Here is a 25,425-nt window from a genome sequence, read left to right on the forward strand (position 1 = left end):
AGGCCTTACATGATACCTGAGTGTATTTTGTTTATTTCAGAGCCTCAAAACTCTTGGGGACAAATTTGGCTCTCAGCCGTACTAATGGGATTGCACTGCTATGTGTTGAGAGTACAAGTTGCCCTGAATCTCTATTGATGTGCAATTTCCAACCAGGCACATCAGCAAAAACAAACCCAGCCAAGCTAGTGGCTCTGAGCAGCCTGGTTTTGCAAAGTTTCATTGCAGTGATGCAGAGCTCACCAACTCAAGCTCACAGCTGCAGAATGCTTGCAAAGTCCCATGGAGGTGAAGAGGTACCTGTTTGAATTCATGATACATTGAAGTGCAGTTATCAGGCAGGAGGAATGCAAGTGCACATCAAAGTACAGTGCTAAAAATGGGTCCTATATAAAAAGTGGGATTCTTTGTGGAAAAGCTATTCAGCATATAAAGCACTTAGGCCCAGGAATTACAATAGAAAACACAACTTGGCATAAAAGGAATGGTTAATGTATCCCTGGAGAAGTAGATTAATCCAAAGGGGAAAGAATGGCCTCAACTGGAAATATTAAACTGAATTCCCATTTCACTGATATGTCCTCTTCAGTTGCCCTTACACTATCAGGAGCCTGGGCAATGCTCTCTCCTTCAATGCAATATGTTGTTTCACCAGATATGTACCTGAGCTGGCTTTGCCCAAGCCCACAGCAGTGAGGCAGCAATGTTACAGGTTTTGTCTTGAGACGGAGACCTGAGCAGGTCTGTCAGGATGGGTCCATACAGGTCCTTCCTGTATCAGGATGCAGTCCTGCACACATTGTGCTCCCTGGAATTGGTCCTGCTCATCTGAAGCTTTTACTGAGCCATCAGCACTGTCCAACTGCAGAGCCCACATTCCTCTTATGTAAATAACCATCAGCCTCATTCTCTTCAGCCTTGTTTGACGTGAAAATGTCATGTGTGATCTCCAAGCTGCAATGAAAACATCATCTCTTGAGTATCTCTACTAGACTTCAGTGTCTTCTACCATCTAACAGCTGCTCTTGCAAAGTTGCCAGTCTGTGCTTTACTTCACTGAAAAAGGACTAACCCATATTTCAGGAACCAGTCCTTCCAGTTTTCCACTGCTGCCTAACTCACAGTCACTCCTTTGGTTTGGTTCGTTTTCAAAACCTGTTTAAGAGAGAAATGAGGGTTTATTTCATAGGCATTTTCTTCAATTATTTTCCCTTGTTCTGTCACTAACTTGTTTTTTCTATTTCGTCTTTAATCTGCTCTCTTTATGGACTCAGCTTCAGAAAAGGGAGCGCTCTTGCAGGGCCTATGTCCAGGTATTTCTTGTGTTTTTAATACACATGTCCAGTTGTTTGAGTGAATGACTGTGAAGTGAGTCTTGTCTCTGTGAATAATCTAATTACTACCACCTTTGTGGCAGCAAGTTCTAAGGTTAAGGTTACAGGATAATAATGTAATTTTTCACCTCACCCCACCTACCACATTGCTCTCAGACTTGACAAAAATTTGGGACAAAATGTCTGAACAAGAAAGTGGAAAAAAAACCACAGGAGAGATCTGAAAAGGCTCATCTAGCCATCTGAATAAGCAAGACAGTATAGATATGTGGAAGTAAAGAATGCGAAGCTGCTGCTCACGGAGGTGTCTCTAGACCAGCTGGATTTTGCTTACAGCGTGTCACTCATGTAAAAGCCACCTGCATTTCCTTAGTTTTCTTTCTTCTCCTCTTACACTTTCAAATTTAGAAACAATTCAAAATGGCAACACTTGGCACGAGGGAGGAGGTAGGATCATAATGAAATGCAGAGTGTCTTACAGAGGGATGTACGAGGGAGGAGAGTGCTGCAAAGTAAGTATAGAGTTAGGAACATAACATCCCGTGAAATTCATTCAGGTCTAGCCCAACTTTTGTAGGCTTACATCATGTTTTATATGCACGAAGTCAAACCCCAACATTCTGGAAAGACCTGCTTGTAGACTTTTAAAAGTGGGACCTTGGGTTATTTTGGTAATCCTGTCACCTTGCCTTATAACATTGCTCCAGTGACTTTTATATAAACCTGTTTGTATACTGTGGGTGAGTTAATGCCTCTTTAAGAACTGTGAATGTTTTATCTTCTAACTTTTGTTTTGTGCTTGTGAGCATTGGTATTGTACTTATGGATGGTTGATCATTATTTACATGTGTATGTGTAACACACAGAGGTGTAAAATGAACTCTGTTTCTGGAGGGCACAGTCTATACCTGAGTTTTCCTGCAAAATTCAACTTCCTTCAGTCAATACTGACTTCATTTTGTGAGCATATATTTCATTTAGCATGTGGGATTACATGGCCTAGATTTCTAGAACATTGGAAATAAAACAGTACGCCTCTGAGCTGGTAGGCTGTCTTCCCTTTGGAAAATGTCACGAGAGAAAGTCACTTCTTCCATTCCATATACATTAATGGTTAAAGATAAGTTACGAGTTACACATCCCTTGTCTGGGATATCAGAGTAAGCAACTAGCAAACACTTGAAGGAGTTTAGGAAAGTTTACAGTGCAATACTCGCTCCCAATTTAGCCACTTGTCTACTGCTACCACTGGAAACGCGGTGAGGCTGATTTGACTGTGGACCACACAATCCTGTTGGGAACTTTGATGCTACCTGACCCATAGCCATCCTTTCCACTAGCTGCACAGGCAACTCCACAGAGCTGATGCATGCTCCTGGTCTGTTTGTTCAAACTGTAGTGATTGGCAAGTTTAATATACTCCACAGGAAGCTTGGCCTTGATAGAATAAAGCCTGAATAGTCTGCGCAAACTCCAGTTTACCCTTAATTTCAAGGATTCCTTCCATTTCACTTGGAAAGGCAGCTTGTGTGTTTAAACATTAATCATGTACCTACTACTTTAGTAGACGAAAGCTGATGTAAGCTCATTTCTTGAGCTATTTAGTATAAATATGGACAAATCTGGAACATATATTGAGGAGGACAGTCCTGTAACAGAGGGCTTGAAGAATGAATTAGATGACCTAATTGAACCTTTCCAGCTCTGCTTTGTACTATGTGGAGGTAAAGTAATGTATCTGGACATATTTTCATACAGTATGCTTCCATTTGGAAAATTGTGTAGCTAAAATCATTAAAATATCTTGTGAAGGCGAGGTTGTCTGTAATATCAATTAAATGTGACTGCAGATACTCCTGTTACTTGTCCTTTACCAAGTGGTGAAATGTCTGTGCTAGCTAAGGGAATGTAGTGGAGATTTTTCAACAAATCTTAAATGGTAAAACCCTGGACTTTATAAAGTCAGTGGGAGATGGGAAATCAGTGGGACATATGACAATAGTGGCAGAGAAATAGTGTCCAACTTTGCTAACGTGATCTTCTTATGCTGATCCCATTATTGTGAAGAGCATCCATGGCTGAATTTGGCTCACAGGGCTGGAAGTGTACCTTCTGTTCTGTGCTCCCTAGACAAAGGAAAGTGCAATACAAAGTTTATGCGAAAGATGTCCAGGAATTGCAAATATAAAAAAAAAGTGGATTTTGGGGAGGAGGAGGGTGACTTGAGAAGATAATTGCTAAAATCTGTCTTACTGTTTTCTTTGAGTGGAAAATTTAGGTAGCCATGACAGAGCCTCTGTAGCAATTTTGGTGTAAAGTCCTCTTATGCCCAAAATAAATGACTATAAATAAATATGTCAAACAGATTGAGAAATTTTGTAATTCAAATATGAAACTGGAAATGCATTATCAGATTATCATCTCATCTCACTGGGTACATTTATATTTAAAACAAATATTGATTTAATTTGTTCATTTTCACAGTACTGGTTGATTTAAAAGCTCAGAGATTTTGTTTACTGGAGATAGAGGATACAAACACTTCCTTAGTTTTGAGTGTGGTAAATGATCTTTTAGGTTTCAAAGAACCAACCCAGCAGGGGACATGATAAATACCTATTAATATAAGGACCATGAAATTGCTGGAAGATTTTTCAGTCATAGTGATATTTAAGAAACTGCTACAGGAGTTTTAATTTATTGTACTATTTAATAGTCAGCTTAGGCTGAGCTGACCAAGGTGGATATCCAAGATGGCAGAGTGACCTCAGAAAGGTGCTCCGTTGCCTAAGAGCATGGTTTTTTGGAGAGCAGAGATCTACATCTTTCATGCCTACCTTTTCTCAGTGCACTGTTCTTGCACTCTATTTTGGGAAAGGGATGGAAAAGTCATCACATGGGAGAATGAGTCACAATGAGTGACACATTTGATTAGCATAGCTTAGTTTGGTGACTGGTGTGTGATGTAAGCTGGTATGAATTTTCTGTATTTTTTTTCAGAATTTATAGCTGTTCATTTTCCAAAGGTGTTTCTCCTGAAACTGAAGCACTGGAGTTGTAGAAAATAGCAATTGTTTGTCTTTTGGACATTGTAAAACTGGCTTTGGTCTCATGGATTTCTTCCATGTCCCTCAGCAAGTGTCATGTGCTCGCTATTTCTCAGCAGGCCCAATTTAAAATGCCATGGGTGCGATTCTCCTGGCCTCTAGGAATGGAAGTGGGATAGTGAAGGAGAAAAAAAAGGGCTGTGTACTCACATAATGCAATAAGTGAGACCATATTAACACAGAAAAGTTAAACATGGGGGAAAAACAGTAGAGAATTTTGCTGTAATATTTAGTATTTGGAAACGCAAGCTTTAATGAAGACTCATACCAGACTCGTGCTTGCAGTCTTTTTACCACATACATTCATCCAATTGTAAAGTCTGAGCTTACCTCCTTTCTTCACTTGGATTTGTGAACTGCAGCGCTGGGGCATCGTGAGGCCAACGACTTTCCTGCGGTGCCAGCCAGAGGTCTCTTCTCATGTGAAATTGCCTGCTGCATTTGGCATGAGTGTTTTGGAAGACCAAAACTTCACAGGGTTCCCATTCTTTTAGTTGGTTGTTTGAGTTTTTTATTTTACAAAGTCAGTCTCAGTGTCTACGAAGCTAGAGACTGGTAAATACAATAGTGTGAGTGGCAGCTTTGTGGAAAGGGTGGAAGGAGGCATCAGAGAGTTGCTTTTGCAGCATTTTCCTTGTCTAGTGGTTTTTGCTGCTCTGGTTCCTGGCATCCTCCAAGTTGTCCTGTAAATCATTTTGTGCTGTTTGTAATTCTGCACTGGACTGCATAGCAAATAACAAGGATTATGGAGAAGCCAGCTGCTCTGTGATAATTACAAGAGCTTCTGGGCTCAGGTGTCGTTAGAGCCACTCATGAAGCCAGTGCTGAGGGCTGGCAGGCTCCAGGTAGCAGACAGTGGTGGGTGGTTGCAGTTAGAGTTGCCCTTCTGGTTCTCATGGAAGTTTTCTGAACACTTCATGCTTGAAACATGGGCTGTTTGAATTGCTGTACTAAGCAAAAAATGAAAGGCTTTCCTCAGAGGATTCAAGGCATTAAGTTTAGAGCTGAGTAGGAGAGACTTTTTTTCTTTGCTAACCTAGTAGTTCTCAGCAGATTACAGGTGCGTCTGGGACTTAGCCAGTACTATTTAAAGTGGATTAATTCTGTTTGTCCCACTTCTCTCTTGCTTGCATGACTGGTCCCAACTTCCATGAAGACTAAATGAAGGAAACTTGTAGCTCTGAGAGGGAGCATAAATTGAATTATGCTGTATTTGCTTTTGTTCTTGTTGTGCCTGTGACAAGAAAGACTCTAACCTCCATTTATATAAAAAGGAGCAAATTAATGAAGGTTTTCAAGTTCCTTGTTTGGTCACTTAATTGGCTGTATGACAAAATGCTCTGCAGTGTGTGTCAAACAACTTTCTGAGTCCTCTAATGATTTGTGCATTGCTTGACTCCTGATGCTATTCTGCACAGCCTGTCAGGCGAGGTATCATTGTTAAAGTGGCTGGAATAAATTGGCCTGCAGTGTGCATACAATGTTGTATATTAACTATAGCTACAGGGAGTACTTTTAGCAGCTTTTTCAAGAGATCGAGATGTTTGCCCATCAGCATCAAAGTGCCTAAAACTTTTATTTAATATAATTAAAAGAACATCTGAAAGAAGTGTGACTCCCAGTGTGGTTCTGCGGTTTGGTAGTCCTTTGTTAAAACTCTGTGAACTTAATATACTTCACAGCTTGAGAAACCTGCACTTGATTTGTGTCAGCGAGAGTGAAACTAGAAATCCTTGCCCTGCGTGTTTCTGCTGCAGTGAGCCCATTGTTAGGGCAGAGGAGGATCAAAGCAGCAGCCTTGGGTTTGTCACCAGACTCCAAAATTCTTCACATAAATGTTAAAAAGGAAAGTGACCGCATGTTCCTCCACCTACTAACCAAGCTATACCTATGGTTATGTGCCCACATGTAACATAGCAGAACTGAGAAAAAAAAATGGTGTTTTCTCTGTTGCTCTGTGCTTACTCTCTTCATGCTTTAGGCTTAATCAGTCCTGGTATCTGGTGGCACTGGTAAAAAGTCTCAGTATAAATTGGCATAGAGTTCGGTGGTTGATGTCCTTTTGATTTGAACTGTTGGAGAAAAGGATGAGTCTCACAGATTCCCTAGGAGTTTCCTTGAAGGCTATGGATATTCTGTCGAAGAGACATTTCTTGTTTGTGGCCCATTTTCCTTTCTTGCTTCAGCTTTGTTCACTTCCCCAGTGTAATTTCTCTAGCAATTGCTTGTATAGTTTCAAATCCCTAACAGCGGGGCAGCAAATGCAGATGATTCATAAATGTAGTTCATGGCTTATTCTCCAGGGAAGATCTCATTAGATGAAATAGATCATATGTTATTTCCTTCTTCCCAATCAATTCATTTTATTTCAGTCCTACAGATGGCTTCTGACCTTTAAATATTCTTTCTTATATAGTAAGTAAAGCAAAACCATAACCTGTAATTTGTAACCTTGTTCTATTTCTCAGATCTCCTTTTTGTGTGCTCCCATTAGGAGATTATTGGTAGTACAAGGCCAACATTGCAAACCTTGGATGCCCAGTGAAACACCATTATTTTCAAAGTTCAGCATTTTGTAGATGGCCTAATTTTAATAAAGGTCAGTGCCTTTCTTCTCACTACAGTGAGTTCTCAGCACTGCTGAAATTCAGGCCATTTCTGAGTCAGTGCAGTTCCTGTAACCACACCATAAACATTTGCTGTGTAGTTGAAGAAAGAGGGTTGCATGCCCTTTCTTGAGAGCCTTTACTCAATATGTGGAGCAATTTTAGGAGTTCCTCTGAAAGGTCATGGGAAGTTGTCTTCTTGCCTTTGCCATGACTAGTAGATTTTGTCTCAGTTCACCAAAAATAATACAATCAGTTGTCAATCACCACTCTGATGTTCACCACTAGATGTAGGCCAGTGCTTCCTGCTTAGTTTTGAAGGCAAAAGGTGGAGATTAGCAGTAGATATTCTAATTATTTGTTTATTGTTAAGCACTCACTGCATTCAGCTGGTTTCACCTTAGGTATGTTTTTGTCCATTTCCTTGAATACTATAACCCTTTTGTGATTACCTTATTGCTTTTTAAAAAGCCTTAGACAGTGGCTGGTCTTCCCTCTAAGAAATTGTCTCCAGTGTGCTTACTCATGGTTTGTCCAGTGACAAATTTTGATTTTGAATGAAAAGAATAAATGTCAAGTCAAAAAAAGCTTCCAAGAGTGAGGAGTCTTGTCAGACAGATTTGAAGGCATTTCTCAGCCAAGAAGTAGTTAATGCCATCATTTAGCCAAAATGACATTTTCTTGGTTTAGTAAGCTGAAGAAATTGTATATACATCTTTTTGTCCTGAAGTCCAACACAGTGGGTGACTGTTTCTCTTTGTTTGATGGCCTCCATGTAGTGGGGTTGGGGTGCTGTTCCTTTGCCACTCTAAAAAGACGTATAATTACCTGAGCTGGTCCCTTCCAGTGCAATAACCTTGTCAGAAGCAGCTGCTTGCCTGCTTAGATCCACACTTTCATGCTGGCCCTCTCCTCCAAGGGCCCATTCGGACTGGACCAGGTACATTCAGAGTTAATGGGAATTTCTCTTGTACTGGCACTTTTTCTGGCCAGAGGCAAGAATCGAACAACTTCCAGCAGAACTTGCCAGCAGAACTTGCCATCAATGGCATTGATTGTGCCTTTAACTCAATTAATTTGGAGGCTTGCAAATATTGATAGCTTAAGGAAAGGGTTTGTTTTAGCTCTGGATGTTTACTACAAATGCAGAGCAGAACTAGCTATTCTTGAACAAGGAGGCAGATAAACTTTTTTTAAAGTACTACTACTTTCCAGTAGGAAAAAGGGAAAAAAGAGCATAACGTTGTGATCATTGTACCATATCAACATTTCAGTGCGTCTGCTCTCTGAGAGGTTTTTCATTTGCACTGTGCAGTGTGGACCTGAAAGAGTTTTGTGGGTTTTTTCTCTGCTAATCTGCTATAAAATTAAAGCTATTAGAAAGTGGGCTAGTAATGTTTTTTTCATTCTTTAAATAAAGGCAGTGATGCACTTGTTTTGGAGCAGTACCTCAAACTGCTGAGGCTGTGCCTGTGCGGTTGTGCTCTACAGTCTAAGTGCTGCTGTTCTCAGAAAGGATGAACAAACCATTTTTTATGAGAAAGTGTAGGCAAACAACTTTGATACAGGGTGTAGCTCTACAAGCACTGCTTGTTTCATGCACCAGCCATTATTTTTAGTCTACCTAGGCAAAGCTGCTTGCTGCAGCTCCTTCTATTCTAATTTTTGAAAGTGCACTGCGTGAGATATTCCTGTGAGATCAAGAAAGTGTTAGCAATATGAGACAGGGCTTTAAAAGTCATAAAATGCAGATATTTTAATTAGAGATATCATTAGAAAAGTGGTATTTTTATGCTGTGTGCCACTGTCTTCACTCTCCCAAAGCTGCTTTAGGAGGTAAGAGCTTTGATGTAGGTTCCATGCAAAATGGCATGTACAGTGCATTCAGTCTCCTCTTAAGGAAGTACAAACTGCAAATTTGAAAATTACTCAGCAAAAAGAGTCAACCAATACCTGCTGGTATTCACTTGCCATAAAGCAATATTTTCTCTGGTTATAAGTTTGTTGAGGTTTTTTTGGTTCCATCAGTGATTCAGCAAGAGGCAAAAATGAACAATAAAGGTTTAAAGAGGTCCTATCTCTAGGACAGCTGCTGGTTTTCTAAGTTTAGGGTTCCTGTGCTTAAGCGCAATAGCCACAATGCAGTCTGGTCCCAAATTTGGTAGTGAGCTTAGTACATCTAACATCTCTTAGTGATTTTCAGTGTTTTCTCCCAGTTAAAGACAGATTTGATATTGCTTTTGTTAAAGAGCTGTGCCTTGGATGTTGATAGAGTGATAGATAAATAAATGGATGTGGTATTACTGGATATATAGTTGCCTCTTAGGTTTAAACTGCATGCCACATACCCAGACACCCTCACCACACATTTCTAGAGTGGGAGAAAAGAAAAATAAATGAACAAGTGAAATTCAGTTTTACAAAATTAAGCAGCTGTCACAAAGGAAATCAATGGGATATGTACAATTGGCCTTTTAGTAATGTATAATTACTGTAAGGCTCCTAATTAGTTGCTGTTTTACAATACATCTTTTAGTACCAATTTGTAAGTGTCTGAGAAGGAAAGTTTACATTTTGTTTCTGTTTTGTAACCTCAGGACAGAATCAAGAAACTGTGAGCATATGCCCTTACTTGGAAAAAATCTCCCTCTGCAATTTATTAACATTTATTTGTGTTGAATGTACAAACTGCAGTGCTATATAACCACATAATGAAAGGGACCCTGAGATTAGCTCAGTTGGTTAAAACTTAGTTGTAATAATGCCAAGGTCATGGGTTCAATCCCCTGTGTGGGCCATTGACTTAAGAGTTGGACTCAATGATCCTTGGGGGTCCCTTCCAACTCAGAATAGTCTGTGATTCTGTGATCATGGGATTTGTCTTCTGTGCTTAATGTTCTTGTTCTTCTCTCAATATCCAGGTGTAGTCACTACAGGAGGCATGAAAAGTCCACTGTATCTAATATTCTCTGGTCCAGGAGAGTTGGTCTTTAGAGGCTTGTAATTAGAAGGTTGGGCATTGCATGTATAGATCCCCTGACATCACAGACAGAATACAGCTATGCCCATGTATCTCGGGAGAGAATGATAGATTCTTTCTTCTTGTCTCCCTTCTGCCATGCCCTTCTTGCCTCATTTGATCCTAGGCTACAAATAAGCAAAGCTGTGCCTTGTGAAAGCTTTCGCTTGATGTCATTTGAGTTACTTGTGTCTTTCTTCTGGGGTGCCTGTGTGCTTGTGTTGTCTATTCATTAAGCACAAGCAACCACAGCATTGGTTTGGTGCCATGTTTAGCCTGATGTTGAGGTATGTTTGGTCTCCAAGCCCCACATTTTTATTTTGCATGAGGCTCACATTCGAGCTGCATTTGGAAGAACAATCAGGCAGGGGAAGAGAATAAAACCTCAGCAGAGGAAATCTAGCTTGGGAAGCAAGGAGAGGGTCTTCAGTGAAGTATCCTTTAACAGATACTGGGTTCTCCACAGACAGGTATAATATCATGTGCCTTTAGGCACCAAAACGTAGGTAACAGTTGCCATCTGCTTTCGATGGAGAGAGAAACTAGGGAGTATCTGGGCTCTTTGCTTGGCTGCATGTTAAATACTTGAAAGAAGGTGGGATGAAACTAGGTCAGAACTTCCCTCTCTCCCTCTGTAAGTCCCCACCTTTATCAGGATCATCAGCTCCCAAACACACCTATCTCATGCCTTCTGCATTTTAAAGGTCCTCTGTCAGGGCTAACCCTCCTACAGCTGGTCACTGAGAGGCCTTCCTGGGACTTTGGCACAGCTGTTTCTTATGTGTTGGAGCTTCATCAGATCACAGCCATTGCACCAGGTGCCAAACCCACCTAAACCACGACCGCTCAGCTTAAGTGCAAAGACACAGGCTTATCCTTGTCATGTGTGCCTGCCTTCCCACCATTCCCACTCCCCTGCCCAATTTTTCCCCATTGGCATCTCTGTCTCACAAGACACTGTTGCTTTAACAGCTGTTTTGTTTCATTTAAACACCTACCTCAGCTCCTGTCCAGAATGCAAACATTTCATTAGCACCTCATCTCCTTGGCTTCAGCTCACAGCACTTGGCCATGATGAAGTGCTGCACTCAGAAATATAATGTGGGGAACACTTGATTAATGCACTGAGACAGGTGACAGGAGTGACCCTCTGGGAAAAGCTCAGGACTAAATTAGTCTCGGATGTAATGCCAACAAAGACTGTCTACCAGCTTTATTCAGTTACATGCTAAGGTCTGGGTCCAAAGTCCTTGGAAATCTTTCTGGAGCTTTTGTGTTAGACTCCAGACCCAAAGTCATGTGAAATGACTGATTTCAAGTTAGTCACTTCAAGTGGATGGATGCTCCATTGAGTGGAGAGTGCACATTGTGCAGGAGGTGGCACATTAGACTTAATTGGTTTTCTTTCTCTAACATTGCAGGCGCACATGCATACACATTTAAAACAAAATAAAAAATGCATTGGATAGAATAATTTTTTTCTGGAGAAAAAGCTTTGCAGCACATGTTTCACAGTAACACAAGTATTTCAACATCTGTTTCATGTTTTGATGAATACGCATTACCTTTCCATCCAGAGCCAGGAGCTGGGTCAGCTGCAAAGACTCTTTCCACTATTCAGATATTGATAAAAGTATCCAGGATGTTGTTGTAGCAGAGATTTAAAGACACCATTAGTAGCTGAGCTACATGGAAGTAAGGCAAATTGTAGTCTGTGATAACATTGAAAGAGAAGAAAAATCCTCATTTTCTGCTTTGCATACATAAAAGGTCTTTACACAAAAATACCGTGTTGTATAGAACCTGCAACACAAAATAGCCAAGCTTTTTGGTGACTGGAAAAGAACACTACCTCCTTTTTGCCTGTGAAAAGATAAGCTACCAAAGTATGCTACAGAACTTTATTAAGAGCTGCAGAGACCAGGCTTCTAGATTTTAAAAACACTGAAAAAACACACTGAAACACTATGACTTTTTAGTATTTCCTCTTGACTGTTAATGGCAACCAGCTTGTTGTGTGTACCTAGTAAATGTGTTAGGATGATTTGTAGACTATTTAGGAAAATGGGTTTAATATTCAGTTTAAAAAATTGATTTATGTTTATGAGTTCCACTTAAGAGCAAATGAATAAGGGATTCCAGTCCTGGATTGTAAAGGCTTGACAACAGTAGCACTAGAGGAGATGTTTTTCAGACATTTCAGTGGTTCAAGCATGGGTTATTGCATATTTTGGAAAACCAGTCATTGAGGAGAAATATTATCTATTAATCAAGGAACTAGGGCAGCAGATACAAAGGAAAAAGAAGATCTTTATAAGGTACAGGAGAGGTTTGGTGAAAGAACAAATGAATGAATTGATCATGAGTAAATGTCGGTTGAAGAGTAGGAGCCTTGTGTCGTCAGAGGAGCACAATTATGGTGCAGTCTCCTAACAGGAAACATGATGGAATGAGAAACCTTCCAAACTCAAGCACTAGCAGTTCTAGCTGCCTCTGCTTCTCCTTGAACCTTGTTGCAATTGAGATGGTTTTTAAGGTCACCTGGATATAGCAGTAAATCAAATTCTAGTTTAGATGTGATCATATTCTCACACTGTTCATTTGTATCTGACCATGAACGGTGATTGAATCAGGATCCTCCACTCTCCCTGTGTCATGTGGTGCTGGTCTAACAATCCTCCTCCTAAGGGCTCTCGGGAAGAATGGGCTATGCTGTATCTTCTTTTCACTGGTGGGTTTAGAAACAATATCAGAAGTAAATACTGAAGTATTTCCATGAAAGTGAACCCATGGGGAGCACTTTAGTCTTGGAAAATGTTGAAATCCCATAGGACTGTCATTGACTTGCAGAAGAGAGGTGTGAGTTTGATGCCTACATGTTCAGAATGCAGAAAATTGCTAAGAACGGCTGAGGAAGAACAGCAGCTTCATCTCAGAAGGAGGGTTTGTTTCTGTAGTCAGCATTTGCTGGCAGTGGAGCTGTTTCTTTGTGGGGCAGGCCTGCCTGGTGGGTAGATGCTAACCAGCTGAAGAAATCATGATCAAAGTACCCTTTTTTCCCCCCTTTTCCTCCGCACAATCAGTTCTACCAACTGGTACAGCTGGTCTCATTAAAAAATGTTAGCTGGAAGGTGGTTGAGTCAGATCTGGTTAGTAGCAAAGCTGGGGTTTTAGGTTGAGAAAAACTTTCAAGTTGGGTAGACTCCGCTGCTGTAATTTTGCAGTTATGAGGCCAGTACTATTTCATGTGATCCTGGGTGTGCATCCAGGTTAACCTGTGCAAAGTTATCCATAGGAGAGCTCTTTGTGTGTGGCAGCCCAGGGCAGAAGGTGCATTCCAGGAGGGACTAAAGCTGTTACACAGGGCTGACTCCTTCCTGAATTGAGTCATTTGAAATGTGGTGTCTTATCTAAATTTCTGTGGGCACCTGCTGCTTCTTTGAAGTGGCATTACTCAGCTATCTCTGTGTCTTCATGACTGTCTGCCATGGGCTATGTGGTGGGAAACACTCTGAGGAGTGTAGCCCTTGCAGATAGTAAATACCTTCCTTGAGTGCTCTGGCCCTACTCTTGAATTCTGGTGCTGCAGGTAACAGCAACCTGCTTGCTCCATGATGGGTCTTGAAATCTATTTTCCTGCATGTTTCCTCAATCCTCCTCTTCGTCCTGCCCCTTCCTCCCCACCCCACCCTAATTCCTTCTTTTTCCAAGCCCGGAGCTGCTGATTACAGAAGCAGAAAAGCACACTTCCCAGCCTACATTTCGAATACAATCGGTATTTCCTCACTCCCCCATCTGATGGGATAAATGTTGCCTAGCTCCATTGCAGGCTGCCCCAATGTGTGGGGAGAGGAGGTGCTGTCGTCACCCTAAGAACTGATGTGTGTGGAGGATGAGACTAAGCACGTCAGAGGTCTCGACGATGTTTTAGGTTCGCTAGAGCCTTTTCTCACTGCATCCCTCTCCCTTGCAGGCCATGGTGGAGACGGTGAACAACCTCCTGCAGCCACAGGCTCTGAATGCATGGAGGGACCTGAATGCAAGCGAACAGCAGCGCGCAGCCACCAAGTTACTCGACACCGTGGAGGACAGTGCCTTTGTGCTGGCTGATAACCTGCTAAAGACAGACATTGTCCGGGAAAACACTGACAACATCCGTAAGAGGCAACTCCCATAAATACGAAGAGCAGTCAGTGGAAGAGTAAAGGCAGTGAAACCTGGCTTTAGTCTTGGTCCCTATATTAATTGGAGAGCAGTTTCTTAGCTATGTCTTGGCCCTTTATCTGAAGAACTTCAAAGTCTCTCCAGAAGAGCCTAAAGGAATAAGGCAGCTCTCTCTACCCTTGAAATTCCCTTGAAAATGAGCATCTGACCTGCGTTTATTACTCCTGGCTTTGAGGGTATAATCTGTGCTCCAACAATGAGAGCACTGCTTCACAGGGAGATTGTTCATCGTAATGCAATTGTGTTTCATTTCATACAAATTTGTGTCTTTATTCAGTTGATTGTTGATTTTAATTAAAAAACAAGCATGATGGAAAGCACTAGCACTCCCACTGTGCATATGTAAAATGAGAACAACTCTTCTTTCTATTTCTGTGAATACAGATCCCAAGCACTGATAACATTTACAGAAAGTACCAATCGCCAGTGGCAAAGAACTAGTATTTTCAGATTTTCATTTTAACCATTGTCCTTAATATCCTGAGGTTCTTGTTTACAAGAACTGGTTGTCTTTTGTCTTCCACAGGGAGTAGAATTTATTTGCTTTTTTTTTTTTAATTAAATATAAAACTTCTTCAGGGCAAAGATTTAGAAAGAAATAGGAGCCCAAACACATTCTAGCATGAAGCATTGTAAGTTGATTCCTCTGCTCTCAGATGGTCTGGAACACCATTTTATAGCTTTGAAATACTGTGTTAAAGATTATTTCAGTAGAGATTTTTCTTAGTGTCGTTCTCTCTTGCAAACAGAGCTGGAAGTTGCAAGACTAAGCACAGATGGGAATCTGGAAGATCTGAAGTTTCCCCAGAACATGGGCCACGGGAGCGCCATTCAGCTGTCAGCAAATACCTTGAAGCAAAATGGTCGAAATGGTAGGTCTGGCACCTCAGGCAACACCAGCCTCGTGAGTCAGTGATGCCTTAGGCATTGTTTTGAGTTTACCCATTGCAAGTACAGTATTAATCACTATGTTAATATTTAAAAGAACGGCAGTGTCAGTTGCTTGTGCCCTTCCCTGCAAACTAAGTTGGCTGACTGGGAACTAAATGATTCAGAGCCTTCAAAAATATTTTGTGATGTTAAAAATGCATCAGATCCTTAAATTATGTGGCTGCTGGGGCACAGTGCTGAGTCCAGAGAAGTGCTTTAACTGCTGTTGTCTGCAGTAGGAGACTTCAGATGGGATAACTGGCTTGTTTGAGTAAACTGCTTCTCAGCAGGTCACTATCTGAAAAAGGAGAATGAAGAAACAATAGTATCAAATACTAGTAATGAGCCAATATGGCAGAAAAAGTTGATTAACTGTTATGAGCCTAAATCTTTAATGCCAGAAAGGCACTAAAAGTCTGTATCTTTTGAACCTCCTGAAACAGTATAAATTATAGGCCATGTTTTATGTGAATAGACTTCATCCTCACAAGCTATTTATTTCCAGATCAGGAGTGTGAGCAGACGCCTTTGTTGATCTCCACAGCCCCACTGGAGACCAACTTCAAACTCATCTACTGATGGGTCTAATATGCTCCTATTTCCTGCACTCTGATATGGGCTTTGATTGCTGCAGGAAAAATGTATCATCATGGAATGGCTTGGGTTGGATGAGGCCTTTAAGATCATATAGTTCCAATACACCATCCATGGATGGGGATGTCACCCAGTAGACCAGGCTGCTCAAAGCCCTATCCAACCTGGCCTTGAACACGTCCATAGATGGGACATTCAACTACTCTGGGGAACCTTCCCTGGGGAACCTTCTCTGATTAAGGAATAAAGAACATGAAGTGATAGGGCCTTATTACAGCCAGATCAGATGTGTTAAAAGTTCCAAAAATTTCAGGCAACCGTTGAGAGAAAAGTTTGATCTTTCTGAACTACCAGGTTCAGAAACAAAGTTTTGTCATGGCTTCCTAGATGGCATTTGGTACCTTTGGATGGTGGATTTGGAGAGAAGTATTTCTTTTAGACAGTATAAAACTCAAGATGTGTAGCAAACTCCTTTTGGGGCAGGAGTTTCACTCCACTATCAAGCTTTGAAGATTTGTAGGGAAAGAGAAACTCTGCTGGCAACAGTGAAGGGGATTTTTGGGTTTCTAAACAGAGTATTGCTGGAGTTCTGGTCAAATCAGAAGAACCTCATCAGTTTGCATCAGTTGGGCATATGCCTGGAGGTCACCAAAGACCTAGAAATAAATTATCAGAGAAGGACTTAGGTTTGGAGTCATCAGTTCTTCACCTTCCTCAGAGGCTGTGGTGATTTCTGTAGAAACAGAAACATACCTCTCCACAGCTCATACAAATAAAGGCAAACTATTTGCATTCCATTCTTATTTATAGCCTGTGAAATAATGTGCAAAACAGAAGGCAAACTGGATGGTTTCAGTTAAAAACAGTTGGCTGGTAGCCTAGGTTTTCTGCAGGTTCCCTAGTGGTGTTTTACTGCTTATCTGATTGGCATATTAAAAAAAAAAAAAAAGAAATTTCTGCAATTTTGTTTTACCTGTCATGTGAAATTGGAGCTGCTTTGGAAAGGTTTTGATTTCTCCTTCCAGATTTGTCCCTACACTTTTCTGAGATAGTCTTTATTTACACTAAATTATAGTTTTATACTGCATCTGTGTGACAGGCCAGCACAAAACATGTTTCCCAAGCATTGCCTGGAGGATGTCGGGTGGGAAATTGACCACCTGGCCTCTTTTTCTTGGAACCAATTACACCTACTGATGCCAAAAATAAGCCCACCTTCTCTGTCTGTCTTCTGCTCATCTGTTTGCTTATAAAGTTTGTTTCAGAAGAAGATGCTCTGCCCTTCTTATCCATGGACTGCTTGTTGCACCTCTTGGTGCAAACTGGATTTGGCAGGAGGCTGGTTTTCATAAGCCACATTGGTCATTTCACATTTTCTCAGAGAAGTTTTGAAATTGGTTCAGAAAAAATATTTGTCATCTAGAAAAACACCACCCCAGTGAGCTGACTTGAATATCTAACCTCTTACTGCTCTTCTAGGTGAAATCAGGGTGGCTTTTGTACTGTACAACAACCTGGGCACCTATCTCTCCACGGAGAATGCCAGTATGAAGTTGGGAACAGAAGCAATGTCGACTAATCACTCCGTCATTGTCAACTCCCCTGTCATCACTGCAGCAATAAACAAAGAGTTCAGCAATAAGGTTTACCTGGCTGATCCTGTGGTGTTTACTGTCAAGCACATCAAGGTGTGTGAGTCTGAAAAGCACTTCTCTTTTGTTTGGTTTCAGAAATGAAGTGATGCAAAAGTTGGCTGCTGTGAGGCCTCCAGTAGTCCTTGATTAGATTTTGAATTATACTTTTGTTCCTTTGCACTTTGTGTTATTTATGGAGAAGGTCTCTTTTACATTGCATTAATAGAAGTAAAGGAAGTGTCTCCTTTGAGCTGATGCCCATTGCTCAGTTGCTGACACACGTCGTTCTGTAATTAAAAACTACCAATATATTAGAATAGACCATAATATTATTTTATCATGATGGCAGGGAATGTTAGAGGAAAGTGGAATTACAGTGAAAGAGGACAGCTACTCCTCCTGTTAGCCAAGCACAGTCATTGCAAAGTTGATTGCTTAAAGCAATTAATTTCTCTGCTCTGCAATGCAAATGAAGCAGTCTGGTTTGAAGAGCTGGATTTAGTCAATGTCTGAAATTAATCAAGAACAAAGAACTAAGTTTGCATTAGCAAAGAGGGCAGCAACAATCTAACTTTCTCTACCATTGGCAAGTAAGACTTGATGTATAAACCACCGCTGAATATTTATCTAAAATTAAAGGGTGAGAGTTATGAAGGGCCCCAATAGTGCATTTAGAAAATCTCTGAGAGCCTGTCATTTTTATTCCGCTTATTAATTTCTTCCCTGCAGCAGTCTGAAGAAAATTTCAACCCAAATTGTTCATTTTGGAGCTATACAAAGCGTACAATGACAGGGTATTGGTCCACCCAGGGCTGTCGCCTCCTGACAACTAACAAGACGCACACCACGTGCTCCTGTAATCACCTAACCAACTTTGCAGTCCTAATGGCACATGTGGAAGTTAAGGTAGGTATTGTAGATTCACTGGCTGCCAGTGCACCGGGCAGGAAAACTGGTCAATGTGTAATACCATTTTCTTACTGCAAACGGAGCTGAGCTGGGAAGTTGCTGTGTGACAGGAACTCTAAAAGTAGAAACCATCTGGTGGAAATCTTCCTTCTGCTCTATGGTGAAACAGGAGATAGTCACAGCAATGCAAAGTCTGTCTTAAGCTCTTGGCATGGGCAGTTCTGAGCTGAGGATGATGAGTGAGCATGCTAGCAGTTGCCATATCCTTTAGATATGGCAGAACATTTCCTGACTGGGTTCTTGCTCGTGGGGTCCTCACTGTGACACCAGGGAATAGCAATACCTTACGTAATGGGACAGAAACATGCAGTCTGCCTCATGAGGTGCAAGTTGTGTGTCCTGCTTGCAGCAGCTGCAGATACACTGCCACACATACTTGTTTGAGGTGCATGCATGGAGCCAGAAGTGTCTTCCTGCTTCCAATTAGGGGGAAAAAGTTACGTTCTCTGCATCTCACTGTGTGACAGTGACCTACACATAAAAGCGAAGCTTCTTATGCCATCCTAAGTAGACTGTATATATACCTGAGGCCAGTATATGATCAACTAGTTCCCTCACCTGCATTTAGATCTGTGGTGTAATTCTGGCTTTCCACATGATTATCCCCATTGGAGCTAAATAGTTACTTCTGAAAGTAGATATTTCCTGTGGTTGCAGTGGTTTGGGGAGTGAAGCATTAATTTGGGATTTTATTCAAAACCAGGAGAATGCTTCAGATGGTCCTCCATTTCCTAAGCTCTCTTAGCTGTCTTTGGTTGAGAACAGTCTCAGCTGCTATAGAAAGAAGACAAATAGGCCCTGAAGCTCAAAAGATTGTGGCCTAGTCATTTTCTGTGTTGCAGTGTCTTCATTTCATGTGCCTGGCACTGCAGCAGAAACCACAGCTCTGAGCTAGATGTGAATCTGGCATCTTCCATGCAGGCAGAACATTTCAGAACTGCATCCATGACTGTATATAACCACAAAAGCTATTATGATTTTAAAAGATCTTTTCTCAAATAGTCTTCCAGTGTGTTTGCTTTGTGCATTTTTGTTCCACTTAATGATCTGAAGAGGAGTGTGAAGAGCTGCAATAAAACATATATTAAACAACCGTCATGCATGATGAAAGCTCTGCAAAAAAAGACATGAGAGCCTGGGAGCACATTTGCCACAACAGCTTGGTCCAGCTGAGAGACGCAGGATAGGTCTGTTGCTAGTGCAGCAGTCCTAGTCCAGGAATCATATCATTAAACGACTGTGGCATTGTCCTGGGAGATATCTAAAGAAGTGGCCTATTCAGTGCACGTATTTACAGGTTAATGGCATTCTGCTGTTCAGGTCTGGTTTTGCCAGTTTCCTACAACTGCTTGAATTTTCATAAGAAATGTGTGATTGCCTTGTTACCACCTCTCTGGAATTAACAGATATACCTGAGTCACTGAAGTCAGAGGTTGCACGTGGGAAATGCAGATAGCTTTCTACTCCATTGGTGTGAATGAGGGCAATCCCTACTGCACTGTGCAGGTACAGGCTAGTGCTGAAAAACCCCTTCTCAAACTGCAAGTAGGTCAGCCTTGTCTACACATTTCATCCAAACCTCATTAGACAAGTAGTGCTGGTGTTATCTCATCTTGCAGAAAAAGGACGTAAGACCCTTCCTTGCCCATGCTCAGCCAACAGTTCAGAAAGAGCTACAGCTGGAAGCTTCCTGAGTGCCAAGCCAGTGTGCTATTAGCTACTCTCTGTTCCTGGGTGTTAACAAGTGCCCTCAAGACTTTTAGGTCATGTTTTATCATTTGGCTGCAGCCAAAGTATCACTGCTGTAAGAGCCAAATTGGCTCCACTTTGTTGAATCTGACGCAACCGGACAGCTTCCTGGCATGTCCACTTTAATGATCATCCTGGTCTGAGAGCAAAGGCAGGTGTGCACCTTGCAAACATTTGCAACTTGTCCCTCCAGCTGTTTCTCGCCTGGCTCTTCCTGGTGACTTTGTCTCACTCTGGTCTGCTGGTGGAGCTGACCATGTGGCTCTTGGCAAATCTGGGAGTTGGCTTGTATGACATTCCTTATGCTATTGCAATGAGTTGATTTTAAAGTCTTGGCAGCAGAATGCTTGCTGTTTTGTGAAACTGGAGGTTTAAAAATAAATACGGGTTGTCATCGTTCATTGACCTGCACTCACTGCTCATAGGCATGCTTTTGAGCCATTTTGTTATCTCATGTCTTGTACAAAAAGGCATTCCTTGCCTTAAAGACTTATTAGTCTTCTTGGAGGTGGAATGATCCTTGGGGAAATGATGTTTCATGCTTGTGGAGGACCTCTTAGAGCAGTGTTCTGACCAGTGACTAGGATTCCTAAAGAGTGCTGTCGTACACACAATAATTAATAATATTCTGGGAGTTTTGCAGCAAACCCCATTTTTTTCCAGTAATTGAGATTTGTAGTTTACTGTCTTCACTTGTTTGGATTTTTGAATCCATAGGGAGCATCCTTTCATGTAATTAGTGAATATAGCACCCTGCTTAATGAGAATGAACATTGGGCATCATGGGGACCAGACATCAGAGTCCTGCTCCTTAATCAAAAACCAGCACCAGTTTGACAAGTGTCACATCTGGTCATGAATGATGTCCTTCCCTGGTAACATGGCAAAAGAACTTGTTCTCCCAAGGAGATCTCAGTGACTGCTCTGCAAGTTACAGGCTTACAATTTAATTATTAGCAGAGACTATTGTGGCAAGGTGGAGCTGGAAGGTAGCACCGCTGAGGGAGGTGATTGATGGTTTTCTGGCTCTCTAGCATGAAAAAGCAATATGTCTTTGTCTGGAGGGGCAGAAAATGACACTGGCTGGCCATGGCAGCAGGGATTTATTAGTGTGCTTCAAGAGTAGAAGTTACTGGGATCAATTCTGGTCTTAATAGGACAATACTTGATTAAGGGGAGAGTTTAATTTGAAGATGCTTTCTGCCTGTTAAAATTGGTTGGGCCCAGAGTTTCTTATTCACCCATATATTTCAGTGGGATAAAATAACAGTGCCCAAGAGTAAGAGCTGGCTGTGCTCACAAGCAGGATGCATAGCTGCTGGGAAACATGATGGACCTTCACCTGCAGGTACCCCTCCAGTCATTCTCAGAGCCCCAGCTAGCATGGGGAGAGGTCAGTAGGACTGTATAATGAGTTGTAAGCTGGATCTCACTGAAGAATCCTCCTAGTAAGGGGTAGCCTTACAGAGACATGCAGTGTTCATTGCCCTACCAGACAATTTGCCAGGAAAAATGAGAACTTCCCTCTGGAGAAAGGTTTTAAGACTCAGAAACAAATCACTGTTTTTACCATGTAGGAAGTTAATTTGACCTATGTTATGAGAAAATTATTATAGTCTCATAGGTACTTGGTTAAGTTATAGTGTATTCTAACATAGATGAGATCTATGTTAATATCTATCTATTGCTTGAATCGGTAGGATGTTATGATCCTTAAAATCTATAAAAATGTGGTGGCTCCCATGCTATGGAACAAAGCCCATAGTTAAATAAGCCATTCTACCTATGTAATTGCTGCAGAATTATTCAAAATTTACAAGCTGTTTTTCATACAAGCTTGTGCTTTTCTTCATATTAATTATAGCAGATGCATCTTAAATGTATCATGGGAAAATTATGCAGCCAGAAACGAAGTTCAGAGCTGATGGGAAAATGCAATTAAAAACCCACCTAAAACAGAATAAGCAAAGGTACCTCAGAGTAGATAAACATTGCTTTTCAATATGTAGTGAATACCAGATCTTACTCTTCTTTCTTTAAAAAAAAAAAAAGAGAAAGCGGGAGGTAGGGGGGAGAGAAAGCTGTTTTAACTGTTGCAATTAATAGGAAGCTTTCAGGTGTTATTCTGTATCACAAACACATTACACTATGCTAATTATTTGGGAAATGGAAGCATAAGGCAGACTGAGGAGAGAAAGGAATAAAAATATATGACGTCTAAATGGAATGTAGTGGTCCATTGCCTAAAGCAGTTCAGCCATTTCTGATATAAAGAGCAAGCTGAAGTTACTGCAAGCTGGTTTATCCATATATTAGCACTTGTGGGATTGAACAGAAGTGAATGAAAGCAGAAGTGGGTACAGGATTGCAAAAACAGTCTAACTGCAGAATTAAATTACTGAAACCTCTATATAATGAATTTTGCAAGACACATAATTTTGAACTATCAAAGGGGTTAATTCTAAATATATACATTACACATTGTAAAAAGTAACTTATTTTGTTATTAAATAAGAAATATTTTAATTAAATGGAAAAATTATTAAATATGTTTGTCTGTAGTGAAATTTTAAAATTCAAAATATAGCAGTATTTGAGTCTGTGTTAGGATCAGAAATCTGGAACCTTGGTGAACTCCAAGAATAAGGAGTTCTGAACAGCATGCTTGATTAGTTCAAATATACCTATTAGGTCAAGTAATCTATGCCTATGGGGTCGATTTAGGGTTTTAGCTGGTAGCAGTACTTCAGCTTTTTGTCTAGGTTAGATGGTTAGCAGCAAGTTACTCCAGGAAGTTCATTGAGTTCCTTACTCTTAGTTTGACAGACATTGTTTTGGGTTGAGGTCTAGTTGTGTCTTACTGTTTCTAGTTCAGTCAGGCTGGACATCCCATTGGTCCTTGTGTGTGCATTCCCCAAAGCACTGACCCAGATCTTCTCAGATTGCCACTTTTTGGGTCCAGCCTGAAAACAGCTAGAGCCTGGCTTCAGAAATATATACCCATGAACCCCTGAATTTGCAGTTTCTTAGTTCAATGCTTACAAGTGCCAGAAATTTGAACACACAGCAGTGTATTAGCCATGGCTTCCTTTTCCTTCAGTCTAACAGGTGCGTATTTGCTTAGCATTGCCCTTCTTGACTCTCTGAGCTGCCAGACAGGGCTAACTTCATAGTAAGGAGCTGTGCCACAGGGGCATGGGAACATCACCCTCCAGGTTTTCCTGATCCTGTGCAATATTCACACAGGTTCTATTGGCAAGTGCTAAGCCTTGCTCTCTGTCTTGCTACACGCTTCCTTTCTGGCTGAGAGCATGGTGAATGTGAGAACCGAAGCAAAGTAGTGATCATGGCATGGTGGAACTATGTCCTAGCTGTCTCTTAGCACAGGGCTGGGTAAGACCATTGCTGTAACAGCAGAAGCTGATGATGTTGTGACCAGACTTCTCCCAGAAACTCAAGTTAACAAGCTGGCAGCTTGGCTGTGTAGATGTGTATACTGAGTTTGGCACAACCACTGCAGCTCATTTCTTGGGTTAGAGATGCCACATGAGTAAGCAGAGCTGCCTAAATCCAGCCAGCATGGGAGAGCAGGGCAATGGATGCAATTATTATTGCAAGCCCCACCTCCTCTCCATGACTGAATCTTACCTCAGCTACATCTCATTTGCAGTGGTGTTGGTGAGTACACTGGAAATGTTGAGCTATTGCCACATGCTGTATCTGCAGTAGTGTTTGTAACACATGATGAGGTGGGGTCTGTACCCATTTCTCTGTGCACACCTGTCCCCATATAGCTTTATTCTGGCCATGGAGCTTTCTATGACTTGGGCTGGCTGCTGCTTGTGGCAGTCACTGGAAGGCTGTTGCATTCTGGGGAGAAGTTTGTGGGAAAGAGTTCTGCTAGGAGGTCTTCATCTTGCTGAGGAAGACAAAAAAGGAGGAAGATGGTCTGTGTTGCCTGTGCAGAATATGAAGGCAGCTTTGTGGACTAAGGCAAGGAGAGGAAAGGTGAATAAACCACCTTGCCGGAGGTCTTGGGGATCTGAGCCTGATTACAAATGGCCATAGTCAGAAGACAGTATGTTGCACAGAGATTTCAAGTGGGAATTACGTTCTCTGTTTCCAGGTTAGGACCTGCTGGTGCCCATGACAGCATCACCTTTGCAGAGCATGGAGAGGACACATGCCAGATCCATGGGTACTGTGTTTGCTGTGGAGCAGAGCTGCCTACCTCCCTCTGTGCATCCTTGGGGAAGATGGAGCAGATGGGTGCCAAAGAGAAGGGATGGCCCCAGCACATATTCCTCTTGGCCACAGAGGGAAAAAAGTTCCCCCAGACATCTCATGACTGTACAGCATGGCAGGTGGTGCCTTTAGCCAGCCCCGATGCACTGCAGGAGTCCTTGGGGTTTTCTCCCAGTCCATGTACCCCAGCTGATGCTTTTGGCACATCTTCAAACCCATCTGCTTCTTGAGTATCCCTTTGCACGTAGCCACAAAGCAATTACAGCCAGGTCATAGCAGTAATCCTCTCTCACTACCAGCAATGGGGGTAAAAGGGCAGAGAGATCCTACATGGCTCCAGATAGCTACGAATTCAAGGAGCAACATCAGCAATGCACAGAAGTTCAAACCTGTCCCACTTGGGTCTCTGCCCGGCCCAGCACATTGTCAGCTTCCACCAGGCGTCGAGCGGTCATATCTGAGCTAGTTGATGACATTGTATTTTTATTTACTGCTTGCTTATTCCTCCACCCCCCAAAGATATTACTTCTTCCATTCCTGGAGGGACAGATTAGGCAAAGGAATGTGTCCTTTGCTGCTGGCAGCTTGGTTTGGCTGCTGTTTTCTTGTGCTGATGTTTTTAATAAGGGAGGAAATGGTTGTTCATCTCAGAGAGAGCCATTCTGTCATAAGCTGACATTCCCTGGGATTTGTTTTTATTAGCTCAGCTCTGGTGTACAGGCACTGCCAGAGCTGTTCATTGATTTTCCCAGCCTGGATAATATCTAGGCTGCCTGCTCACTCTGCTGTGGTTGCTACCAGTGCTCCTGTAACATCTCCTGCACAAGTCTCCATCAGCACTCCTCTCCGCCTGTTTTGGGGCTGCACTGGAGCTAAAGCAGAGCTTTGTCCCAAAGCCAGAGACACCTCCTTTCACAGGGTTTGGGTCAGGCTGATACCTAAATCATAAATGTAAAACATACTTAATATAGAAACTAACTGAAGTGGTTTATTTTATCTCTTTCAATTACTTAG

General features: G+C 41.7%; 1 protein-coding gene across 13 annotated transcripts in view; it reads left to right on the forward strand.

Moving 5' to 3' along the window:
* The window catches only part of ADGRL3 (adhesion G protein-coupled receptor L3), a 513,478-nt gene that overhangs the window by 420,281 nt on the left and 67,772 nt on the right, over positions 1–25,425 (forward strand). For 10 of the 13 annotated variants that reach the window (XM_071555824.1, XM_071555826.1, XM_071555815.1 and 7 more), the window contains 5 exons: positions 1,275–1,313; positions 14,040–14,223; positions 15,040–15,162; positions 17,294–17,502; positions 18,178–18,354. In XM_071555824.1, the coding sequence (XP_071411925.1) occupies positions 1,275–1,313; positions 14,040–14,223; positions 15,040–15,162; positions 17,294–17,502; positions 18,178–18,354 (732 nt within the window). The remainder of the gene's footprint in view (positions 1–1,274; positions 1,314–14,039; positions 14,224–15,039; positions 15,163–17,293; positions 17,503–18,177; positions 18,355–25,425) is intronic. The other 3 variants (XM_071555819.1, XM_071555823.1, XM_071555816.1) reach the window with 2 other exon arrangements.

The sequence above is a fragment of the Pithys albifrons genome, chromosome 5 (genome assembly GCF_047495875.1).
Source record: "Pithys albifrons albifrons isolate INPA30051 chromosome 5, PitAlb_v1, whole genome shotgun sequence".
NCBI lineage: Eukaryota > Metazoa > Chordata > Aves > Passeriformes > Thamnophilidae > Pithys > Pithys albifrons.